We start from the raw sequence: 12494 nt of genomic DNA, 5'->3' as shown, positions 1-12494 counted from the left end.
TGCAGGACTCACTTGCCTCAATTAAGGTCAGTGTTCATGATTCAACAATAAGAAAGAGACTGGGCAAAAACAGCATCCATGGGAGAGTTCCAAGGCAAAGCCATTGCTGACCAAAAAGAACACAAAGGCTCGTCTCACATTTGCCAAAAAATATCTTGATTATCCCCAAGACTTTTGGGCAAATATTTTGTGGACTGATGCGACAAAAGTTGAACTTTTTGGAAGGTGTGTGTCCAGTTACATCTGGCATAAAACCAACACAGCATTTCATAAAAAGAACATCATACTAACAGTCAAACATGGTGGTGGTAGTGTGATGGTCTGAGGCTGCTTTGCAGCTTCAGAACCTGGATGACTTGCTATAATTGATGGAACCATGAATTCTGAAGGAGAATGTCCGGCCATCTGTTCGTGACCTCAAGCTGAAGCGAACTTGGGTTCTGCAGCAGGACAATGATCCCAAACACACCAGCAAGCCCACCTCTGAATGGCTGAAGAAAAACAAAATGAAGACTTTGGAGTGGCCTAGTCAAAGTTCTGACCTGAATCCTATTGAAATGCTGTGGCATGACCTTAAAAAGGCAGTTCATGCTCAAAACCTTCCAATGTGGCTGAATTACAACAATTCTGCAAAAAAGAGTGGGCCAAAATTCCTCCACAGCGCTGTAACAGACTCATTGCAAGTTATCGCATACGCTTGATTGCAGTTGTTGCTGCAAAGGGTGGCACAACCAGTTATTAGGTTTAGGGGGCAAGCACTTTTTCACACAGGGCCATGTGGGTTTGGATTTTGTTTTCCCTTCATAATAAAAAACTTCATTTAAAAACTGTTGTGTTTATTGTGTTATCTTTGATTAATATTTAAATTTGTTTGATGATCTGAAACATTAAAGTGTGACAAACATGCAAATAAATAAAAAATCAGGAAGGGGGCCAACACTTTTTCACACCACTGTGTGTGTGTGTATATATATATTATATGTTATTGATTTGATTTGATTTGATTGGCTGAAATATGACCCTTGACAAGTTCTCGACAGACTTCATGAGATTCATTCATAATACTACTACTACTACCAAGATGTATGAACCTCACAAAACCAGTTAAGAATTTGTCATATTTTAAGGGTCATATTTTAACCCAAAATAAAAACAAACAAATAAATTAATAATAATGATGATGATAATAATAATTTATTTATTTATCTATCTATTATTTATTGATTTATATTATTTTCTTGTTTTTTATTTTGGGTAGTGTGTGTAGTATGTGAGGCACAGCCACACTCATGTAGATGCATGTTTCCCTGCGTCTGGCCTCTTACTCACTCACTCGCTCATGTGAGTGGAAGTTGCTCCATGTAATGTGATTTATTCTGTGTCTGTTCCAGTAAATGGAGAAACAGAGACGTCTTTGGGTGTTTTGAGAGCTCACTGGTCGACTGAATGAAGGAAAAGACTTGCTGATCAAAACTGGTCAAAGGCAATGCGTGTCTCATTTTGATACATTTGTGTAGAAATATAATACATTTATTGCTCATTTGATGTACTTCTAAAGTGCACAATGCACAGCTGCCTTGCAAGAGCATTTTTCTGGTGCTTGCTCAATTAAATCAGCACTATTTTTACCATCATTCAAAAGTTATACGTTTGATCAAACTCCTAACCAAGTGTCTATACTAAACTGTGCTTTCTTCAGAAAATGCAAACATCTAATTTGTCTGTGGAATCAAATCTCATTCATTACAGAGATGTATGTTGTTGTTTTCCTCTGATTTCAGGTCAGTCTTCAGTGTTTGGAGAGTTTTCTCTGCACGTTTCACTGTGTGCGACAGCTCCGTGACCAGAGAGCAAAGGATGCGCTCAAATTCTGGTAAGCCCTCTGCTTTTTCAAGATGATCCAGATGTCTAAGTGTCTTCAGTTGACAGCCTGTGTTCAAAGAAATAGTTACTCAAAAAAATTGTGAAAATCATGTTTTCTTTTGATCACGTCTGTCAAGCAGAATTTTGAATAACATCTTTGTTGTTTCACTGAAATTCATCTGGGTTTTTTTATGTCACCAAATAAAAACACTGACTCCCTGCATCCTTGAGATATTTTAAGCACAGATCACAGTTCCTGATCAGTGTTTTTTTGTGTAATTTACCCAATTACAGATTTGCCCTCAGTCAGTTGAACCTTGTTTAGATGAACTAAAATCATAGCAAGCAGCGATAGAGCTCATGATAATTAGCATTGTGTTGAGAGAAGCTGATCGTTTGAGGCGAGTGATAAAAGGCTTTCTTTGTCTGGCCGAGTGGCTACATGCCGTGTGCTCAATTAAGTGTGTTTTCTCAGCTCCTAATCTTTATCTTGTGATCATGTGCAGTTCCTGGAATTTTAGCCGAGACACAGGAACTGGACAAAGCTACAACCCGTCTGATATGAATGCATAAGTGTGCGATTTATTGCATATGAAACCCTTTGACCCGTTCAAAACCTTTATCTGCTTTGAGTGAGATAATAAAGTAATTGCTTTGTTAAAGCGGTAACACTTTACAATAAGGTTCATTAGTTAAACATTAGTTAATATATTAACTAACATGAACTAACCATGAGCAATACATTTGTTACTGGATTTACTAATCTTCGCTAACGTTAGTTAATAAAAATACAGATGTTCATTGTTAGTTCATGTTAGCTCACAGTGCATTACCTAATGTTAACAAGATTTTAATAATGTATTAGTAAATGTTGAAATTAACATTAACAAAGATTAATAAACGCTGTATAAGTGCAGTTCATTATTAGTTCATGTTAAATAATGTAGTTAACTAGTGAACCTTATTGTAAAGTGTTACCGTTAAAGCAATAGTTCACCCAGAAATTAGAAGTTGCGAGACTTATTCACACTTTTGTTCTTGCAAACTTGTTGGATTTCCTGATTTTCCGTGGATATTGAATCATTTTCCTCTGTCCCATGTTACCATTGGCATACTGGCAAACTGGGACAGGGAGATACTGGTAAAGTGGGACAGCATATCAAGTTATGAGTTTATTATTAACTTGCATAGCAATTGTAATGATAATGAAATGGAAGTGTAGTGCCATGTACATAATATAGGTTATTTACTGTACATGTGTGTATTGCACAGTGCAGAGTATTTGCATTTCATGAAATGTACAGAGCTTAACAAATTTATTAGACCACCACCCAATGTAAGTTTTGTGCCACAGCTGCCCTAAACTAACAGTACTGGTGATTACTAAAATCATTTTTTATGTTTCTGTAATGGTTAATCCACCAGTATGTGTAAGCTGTTCAGTCACAGTAGTGTTTCTAATGCTAAAATGTAATTATTGTTGTGATTTAATGGATTCAAAGATAGATCGCACAAAAATTTTATCAAAGCAGGTAACAACTAGAAACTATCTAGAGGTCAGTAACAACAGAGACTGTGGAGAAGTACATGAAAACAATGCCAGCAAGAATGCAAGCTGTTATCAAGGCTAAAGGAGGCAGCTTCCTAATATATTTGTGTTTTCTCTTTAATATGACAGGTGGTCTAATAAATGTAAGCGCTGTAATTATATCTTGTAATTCTGAATTTTTAAGCTTGCAAATCTGACAATTCTGCAATTCTTACTTATTTTTATCCCATGGTGGGAACTAGCTTCCATAATCTACCATTGTACTGATATGAAAATAATACTTGGAAAAAATTACTAAGTACTTAATATTTCTTAATTTTGCTTTTGACCAAGGTAAGAGACATCAGTAACACTTTACAAGTTTCAGTTTATGAACATGATCAGAAAGGAACATGAAAGAAGATATTTTGAAGAAAAGACACTGGACATGGACTTTTTTCAAAATGTCTTACTTTCTTCAGTTGAAAACAAATTGAAGTCCTGTGGGTTTGGAACAACATGAGTAAATGATGACAGAACGTTAACTTTAACATTAGTTAATAAAAATACAACTGGTTATTGTTAGTTCAAGCTGGCTCACATATAACTTTTGATTTTAATAATGTACTGTATTAGTAAATGCTGAAATTAGCATTAACTAAGACTAATAAATGCTTCATGTTAACTAATGTTGTTTACTTGTTCAGTTTGAAAATAACAGTATTTAAAAAGATGGAATCCAAGCGAACGTTTGTGCAAAATAAGATAACATGGTTTGTAGAAGACTAAGATTTGTTTTTACTTAACAGGATTGTTTCAGCGTCTGGCAAATGGCAGGTTTATCATCTAAGCTTTACTACAAAATTGAATTACTCCGAGTCACCCCCAGGCCTGACCAGAAGTTTGCTTCCCAGCCTGCCCCTGTGCGACCATGTGACATCACATGCTTTCATGTGATGCACTGATCAACTCAAAATCTGGAAAGCTTCCCTCTGAAATTCCGATTTAATGGAATTTACGGAGCAGGACAGAAAATTCAGTCATTAGTGAAGCGTGGAGGCATGCAGACGCAGGCTTGATTCTTGCGGTTTAGAAGCTACTATGACCGTGAGTGGAATATGTGGCTGAAACACTGCAGACGATGATGGAGATTTTGAGTTCTATTGCGAGCTGCTTGTAGGAGGTACTGCCGGTCGGCTGGAATAGAGTGGGTGTTTCTGGATATTGTAGATTTTAATGGAGGCGTGTCTTTAAAGGAAATTGTGTATTTGAGCATTGTGTGAGACAGAGCACGTATGTCTTTAAGGGGGCCAGTATGGCCATATTAAATATCCACGAGGAATTGACTATTTTTGGAAAATTCCTCTTTCTTTTTTTAATAATACATAATGAGCATCATATGTATGATGTGTGTGTGTATATATGTGAAATGTTTTTTTTATTTTTATTTTTTTATTTATATTTAAAAATAAAATTTATGGTTTAACATTTGAAAATGACAAATTATTTAATGTAATTTTACACAATTTTACTGTAAAATATTTTTTTTATTATTATTATATTGTTTTTCTTAACAATTTAATTCAACAGTGAAATATAATATATTAATTAGATTTTTATTATAAAATAATATAATGTATTATTATTAAGAAAAAAAAATTGTAATTAGATTTTTTTTCTCCAACTTGTGCAAGCCTAATATACACACACAGTATAATCATAGTCTTTTTGTGAAAATATCCTTTCATTTTTTCTTTTGATTTTTGGGGTTTAATATAATGCGTAATTATTGCGATCATCTTTAATATCTTCAAAGTAATGAGGTTAAATCAATGTCTGGGAATTGTTACACTTATTGTGACCATTTGTTCTGCTATCTGTGGTTTGGTAAAGTGAGACGGCTGAAGTCCTGTCCAGCGGTTGATGTGGTGGATGGAATAACTGGTTGATGCGATACAGTACGCTGGGTCAGTGTCTGATGACAGGATCTGCTGTCCGTGTCCATGAAGCCTAATCTTGTTGCGTAACATCACTGTAGTTCCTGTCAGGTCTCACATAGTCATAGTCTGTGTGCATACCATAACCTACATTTCACTGATCAAGTTTGATTAGTTATCTGCATTATTGATAAGACTGAACTGGTGGGGTCAAATGGACTGCCAGTCTTTGTGAGATATTGGCAATATTGATCACTTTTTTTTATTTATTTATTTATTTTTTTGTGATAAAACCTAGGAAGCTCCTTTATAGACAGCATCTGATCTGCAAAGGCTGTTGACAGATAGACAGACTGCATAATTAATTACATGTAAACATAAAAAAAAAGTACAAGCACACTAGATTATAACGATAGCAGATTTTCTTGTTTAAATTCATTTATATAGAAGAATTTATGGGATATGAAACCAACTGAGCAGTTTCACTTGTTTTTATTTTGTTCTTAATTTATACAAAAAGAGAACTTCAATGTATGTGAAACTAAAGCAGAGCTGTAGCAGGTTCCAGCAGGTGATTTACATGCATTCGTGCTCTGGTTTTCTCTCCTCCATCAGCTCGGACATGAGTGGGGCCAGTAACACCCTGGCACGGGAATTCCTGACCGATGTGCACCAGTTGTGTAGCGCGGTGGCCCAGCGGGCCGACGACGAGGAGGAGAGTCACATGGTGGCGCTGGGAGAGTATCTGGTGCGGGGACGTGGGTTCCTGCTCCTCAGCACCCTGGACTCTGTCATCGACCAGGTCAGTCAGAGAAATGAACCTTAAAGCCTGCTAAAGCATCTAGATGATCAGCAGGAGCAGAACTTTACTGAAAAACCTGTTGCACAGAATCTACTGCATATCTTGTCGTCTGAGTGATAATTTAGACTTTTTTGCGAGTAAAAGGTTTTTTAGTGTAATTGTACAAACGTTCGCCTTCAGCTCGTGCTTCACGCGTCTTTTTGCTGTCAAATCTTTACTGATTTTTTAAAAATAAACATAACTTTTAGATTTTTTAGAAAAATGATCAAATATGATCCATCAGGCCTTCGAGGAATGTTTATTTGTTCATCTCTCAATCATCATTGTATTGCATTGCATTATGTTTTGATTACCAAACTAAGCATTTAAAAATCATTTTACTAAGACATATTGTTGGAGATATAGAGTGATGACTGATATTCATGTCATTTTATGTATCTTTCATACTGTTATAAAGATCTCATTGTTTTTCATTACAAGAATTTCATAACTTTTTGGCCAAATGAACATTTGAACAAATTGAATATTTAATATTTAGTTTTATTTCTTCTCGATGAGCTCCATGTTCTCACTATATCTTATTATATGAGCCTTAAACGCCTGCTATGTGTAAGATACTTAACAAAAAATACATGCAAACTTTTTTAAATGCAAGATTATTATTATTATTATTTTTGTCCAAAGGTTCAATAAACTGGTCCGTTACAAAAAAAAAAAAAGATGAGAGATTTCATGTTAGGCTTTACAGGGATAAAGCAGTACACATATTAGATTGTGTTAATCGCACACATGATTGATGTGTATGGAAAAACGTAATTGAAAAATACAATGCAGAATGTGTCTCTTTTATTTTGTTGTCGCGCTCATCTCTGGAAAAAATGACTGGATAATTCCTGGAAAAGTCATGGAAATGTATTAGTAGTAGTGTTATTTAGGGAATTCCTGTCCAAATGCTGGCGTTGTTCAGAAATAGTATGGTGATATGTCACAGTCACAACAGAGCTGAATAGCTTTCCTGAATGCTTCATGCATTCACATTAATACTGCATACAGTGGACCTTAAAAGTGCTTTCTTTATGCAGTAACTTAAGTTTACTTAAGCGTCCATGCATCAAAATCTCAAAATTTCAGTGTGTTTCGATTAATTGCCCATATGTATATATCTTTTCAGTTCTATATGAAAAAAAAAAAAAGATTATTAGTGAAGCTTAATGTTGGATCTGTGTTCCTGCTGTAATGTCTTTTCTATGGACCTCAGCCTGCTTACAAACTTAATGAATGGAACCTGGGAATATACTCTTGCTGTTTCTTTCGTGGTCTTTCCTTGCAGACACAAGGAAGGGGAAAGAAAGTCTTTGCTTAGAGCAGTGAAGCCCCTAAATACAGACATCCATGTCTCTATTGACACTGCAAGTGAGCTACACGATTTGACAGAGCAAAACTGAAAGACTCTAGCTAGTGAGCGTTAATTGTTTTGGATGTTTGCAAATGCTTTATATTACATGTAGACAAGAGTTTCTATAGTTGACTAAAACAAACTAAAACCATTGTTACTTGAAAATAAACTTTACTTGAAATAAATTTAAAATATATTTGAAAACCTTAACATTTAATTTCAGCATATTTAATTTCTCGTTTTCATTTAGTTCAACTTGATGTACTAAAATAACTAAAACTAAAATAAAAAAAAATATAGACATTTTAAAAGAAGAATGATGACAAAAACACAACCAAATTACTAAAACTTCAAAATTAAAATTAAAACAAAAATATATAGAAAACAAAGAATTGAATTCAAAATATTAATAAAAAATATTATCCCAACAATATTAAAATGACACTGATTTAGACGCAGTATGCAGTAATAACATTTCTTAAAATCAGTAGTCTATTTATGGTGTCCAAATTGGTGATTTTGAGGTGGAACTAATTTGTTTGGCAGATGAACTTCTGGAACTTCTCCTGTGAGTAAAGTTTGTTCCATGTAAACGGTTCCTTTGCTTTCCTTTTGCGCATTATGCAAAGATGTACTTCCTAGCAATGCGGTTATGACATTTTAAATGACTGGGGCTATACTTTTGGAACTGTGCTTTTCAATATATTGATATTGCCTGGCACCAAGTACATCCTTTGTTAGTTCATTACTATTTTGTATTAATTAATTAATTATTTATATATATTTTTTAAACCGACAGATAAGTCAAAATAATTTTCTGTGCTATTTATCAACAGAATTTTTCGCATGATGTCGAAGGAAATGACAAGTGGTTTATTTGATCGCGAGTTTTTCTTCAGACCCCTTTCTGCCGCCTCTACTTCTTTCTCTCTTTGAAGTGAGAGTTCTTATGAATCATGTCTGGAGTGGTTCTCACTCACAAGACATGGGCCTTTTCTCTGAACTCAGCACTGCTTAACTATCTCTCAACACAACATCAATCGCCTGTGTGTTTGCATAGTGGTGGGTCAATATGGGTCCCTAGCCACTTTGCTAATTAGCTTATGAGTATGCTGCCAGATGCTTGTTTACTTAGGGTCACACAGCACTGTGGCACGCAGCCCCCTGTATTTGCTTTTAATTCACATGTGTCAGGGTGCTTTCGCTTCTCCTTGTGAGGAATGCTATCTTGCTCAGGGTGGAGCCAGTATTTAGAGGCTTGCTGTTCAGCAAAACCTGTATTTGTCTTAAGCAGTTGGAAGAAAACCATTGGATGCAGTTTGTTGTCTGCAATTTTCCATCTTTTGCGTAGCTCTAGAAACTAGCTTGCCAAGAGACAGGGCACTATGAAGCAGAAGTGAGAAAAGAAATCTGCTTCTAGGTGGTCATCAACACAAGGAGACCGTTTTTGATTGGATTTGGATGGATTGAGTGAAGAATTCAGTTCAAATCCTGAATCAACCTATAACCTTTTACTTAGGAGTTAACCTGTCGAGAAGAGCTGCTTACACTCTTGTTGTCTCTGCTACCTCTGGTCTGGAAGATTCCTGTTCAGGAGGAAAAAGCCCCAGGTGAGTCACTTCATTTTATAAAGCCCTTTTAATAATGCATGCTATTAAGTCTTAATTTTGAGAATGCACTAGAGGTATACTGTAACCCACCTTAAGCCTTAAATTAAATAATTATGTTCTAATATTAAATGACATCCTGGCATTGCGTTCATTTAGAAAGATGATATACTTCTACATGATTCGTTTTATAACGCATATGATGGCGGTGATCTTGCAAGGACGCCATGAATTTTTAAGTAGATGCCTGCATGAACAATAAGTGAAACCATGAGATGGCTTGAATTATGAAACAGTACGGTTAAAGGATGATGGAAAGGATAAGACTTTTTATTGAGCTTGAGACCTAAGGAATTTAGTGCAGGCATGCTAATCTTTTCTAACAGCTGCTTTCCACATTGTTGACTTATTAGTTCCCGTAATTGTGTTGTAAACAGACCTCTCGAGGTCATCATTACTTGCTCTAATAAAACCAGATTAGACCAGTTGATGCTAGTCAGGACAATCCTTTAAACTTTTTCCTTTCCTACTCTGCTTTTTGGCCATAGATTTCACCCTGCCTTCACTACTAGAGGTGTTTCTATGCCAAGAGGGAAGGACCATCCCTCAAAAGGCGGGGCAAGATAGATGTGATGTGCAGCACTCTGGGAAGCGTTTATCTGGCTCCTGGAAGTCACGTCGTTCACGAAGGACGGCTCAGCGATACTCTGTGAGGGATGCACGCAAATCTCAGCTTTCCACATCAGATTCTGAAGCCAACTCGGATGATAAGACCGCAAATACTGGGAGCAAACATCGCCGATTCCACAGTTCGGCCATTCGTGTTAGTTGCCAGCTCCATCAGTCCAACAATCCATCACAGCCAGCATCGCAACATCCCACTCTCGATGCAATGGGCACCATTGAGCCAACCCAACCTCACATAAGACTGTTTGGATCTCACACTCTAGATCCTAACATGCTGACAGACCCCACCACTCTCTCCATCTTCAACCGCATGGAGAACTCTCCTTTTGACCTTTGCCATGTTCTACTTTCTCTTCTTGAAAAAGTTTGCAAATTCGACATGACCATCAATCATAACCCAGGCTTAGCGGTCAGCGTTGTTCCCACGCTCACAGAGATACTCACAGAGTTTGGTGACTGCTGTGGTCCCGGTGGTGGTGGTGGTGGTGGAGGTGGGATCGATGAGCTAGCTGGAGGCTGGACTGAGGAGCCAATTGCACTTGTTCAAAGGATGCTTTTACGCACAATTCTGCACTTGATGTTTGTAGATGTGGGTCAAAATGAGACACTGCCTGATAATCTGCGTCGAAGCTTGACCGACCTACTCAGAGCAACTTTAAAGATTCGTACCTGTTTAGAAAGGCAAGCCGACCCTTTTGCACCAAGGCCAAAGAAGACTCTGCAGGAGATACAAGAAGATTTTTCCTTTTCAAGGTACCGTCACCGGGCCTTGCTCCTGCCAGAACTCTTGGAAGGTGTCCTGCAGCTACTACTAGGTTGCTTACAGACCTCTGCTCCCAACCCTTTCTTTTTCAGTCAGTCTCTTGAGTTAGTTCATGAATTTGTCCAACACCGTGGCTTGGAGCTCTTCGAGGCAACAGCTCTGCGCCTTGAGGCCTTAGCAGAAGCTCGAGATTCAGAAGTCAGCAATGAGGCATCAGAGCATCTGCGTTGTCTGATAGCTGATGTACTTAAGATAATCAGTGCTGTCAAGAGGGCCAAGTCAGAGCAGCTACACCAGTCTGTTTGTGCACGTCGTCGGCACCGTCGCTGCGAATACTCCCACTTTTTGCACCATCACCGTGACCTCTCAGGACTGCCGGTATCCGCTTTCAAGCAAGCAACCCGACGTAATCCTTTCGAGGAGATCTCAGAGGGTCATGACGGAGAAGTGCGGTACCCCGAACGCTGTTGTTGCCTTGCAGCTTGTGCCCACCAATGCTTGCGTCTTTTCCAGCGCCTGTCACCCTCAGGTCCTGCTGTGCTACAGGTACTGGCAGGAGTGCAAGCTGTCGGCATCTGTTGCTGCATGGACCCGAGGTCTGTAATTGGACCAATGCTCCAGGCATTTCAGGCTCCAGGACTTCGGAGCTACCAGTCCCATGTGTTGAGCGTCCTTAGTAGACTAGTCTTAGAACAGCTTGGAGGTGGTCAACCTTCTGAAAAGGCCACGCTTGCCTCCTGCAACATTTGCACTTTGGATAGTAGCCAGTTACCTGGCCTAGAAGAGACTCTGCACAGCTATGGACCTAAGAAAGAATCAAACTTATCTGCGTCCCCATCTCCCTCTTATCGTTCCCAAGGTATCCTGCCCAGTGGAGGAGCTGAAGACATGCTATGGAAGTGGGATGCTTTAGAGGCCTATCAAGAAATTGTGTTTGGGGAAGACTGGCGTTTGAGTCAACAAATTGCCAGTCATGTATGCCAGTTGACTTTACGAGGTAATGCAGTAGTGCAATGGCAACTCTACACTCATATTTTTAATTCAGTGCTTCAGCGGGGTGTGGAACTAACCCATCATGCCCAGCAACTTGGTGTGTCAACGACGTGTAGCCAAGTCTGCAGTTACCATACTCATTGCCTCCCGGTTGAGGTACTACTGGTTTATCTTCAAGCTCTGCCTTCTCTGCTGAATTCAAGGTATGACCATGTTTTTTTAATTTTCCTTTTCCTCCAATTCACTGTTGTTTAGATTCTTTAAGGGGGCTTTCACACTGGGCATGTTTACTGCAGTCCGAATCTGAGTGAGATTGTTCCTGGCACCTCCTGCAGACTGACTTAATTTTGTAGAACCCTGGTGCATTTGAGTTCTTATGCCATCACAAACATGTACTCCGCATGATCGTAAACACAACTTGGGTCAATATATTTTTTTATTAATTAGGTGCTAAATATGTACAGCAGAATGAACAACTGTTGTGTATACTGTATGTGCGTCGCATGAAGACGCCATTCTGCTACTTTCAAACAGTCTCTTTTGAGGAGACCTCTGATTGTGAGCCATTAATTTGCTGCTCAGATTGTACTCACTCTGCATTATTACACTGCATGCTCACTCTCACTTGTATCCCAGTGCTAATTTCGTCAACGATGACGAAAAATATTCGTTAACTAACCTTTTTCTGACTAAGACGAGACGTTGACGAGTTAAAACTAATATCTGATGATAAAAACTATGACGAAATTTATATGCAGCGGACAGATAGGCTACCAAAACACGAACTAGCGATCTGAAACGATGGCCTCAGCACCTGAAGGGTTAGGGATAGGGTGTCCAGACATCCCGTTTTTCCCAGGAGTCACAATTCGTTGTCGATTTAACTTGAAGTTAGTGAAGGCGGGATAGGCAGGATCG

The 12494-nt window shown here is 38.2% G+C and overlaps 1 protein-coding gene across 1 annotated transcript in view; it reads left to right on the top strand.

The window, feature by feature from the left end:
* The window catches only part of lyst (lysosomal trafficking regulator), a 103641-nt gene that overhangs the window by 20427 nt on the left and 70720 nt on the right, over positions 1–12494 (top strand). Inside the window, 4 exon segments of the mRNA XM_058794885.1 lie at positions 1782–1873; positions 5944–6130; positions 9046–9136; positions 9682–11779. Of these exon segments, the coding sequence (XP_058650868.1) occupies positions 1782–1873; positions 5944–6130; positions 9046–9136; positions 9682–11779 (2468 nt within the window).

This window comes from Onychostoma macrolepis, chromosome 13 (assembly GCF_012432095.1).
Source record: "Onychostoma macrolepis isolate SWU-2019 chromosome 13, ASM1243209v1, whole genome shotgun sequence".
Taxonomy (NCBI): Eukaryota; Metazoa; Chordata; class Actinopteri; order Cypriniformes; family Cyprinidae; genus Onychostoma; species Onychostoma macrolepis.
Note: the sequence above shows the minus strand (reverse complement) of the source record. Positions and strands in the feature narration are given on the sequence as shown.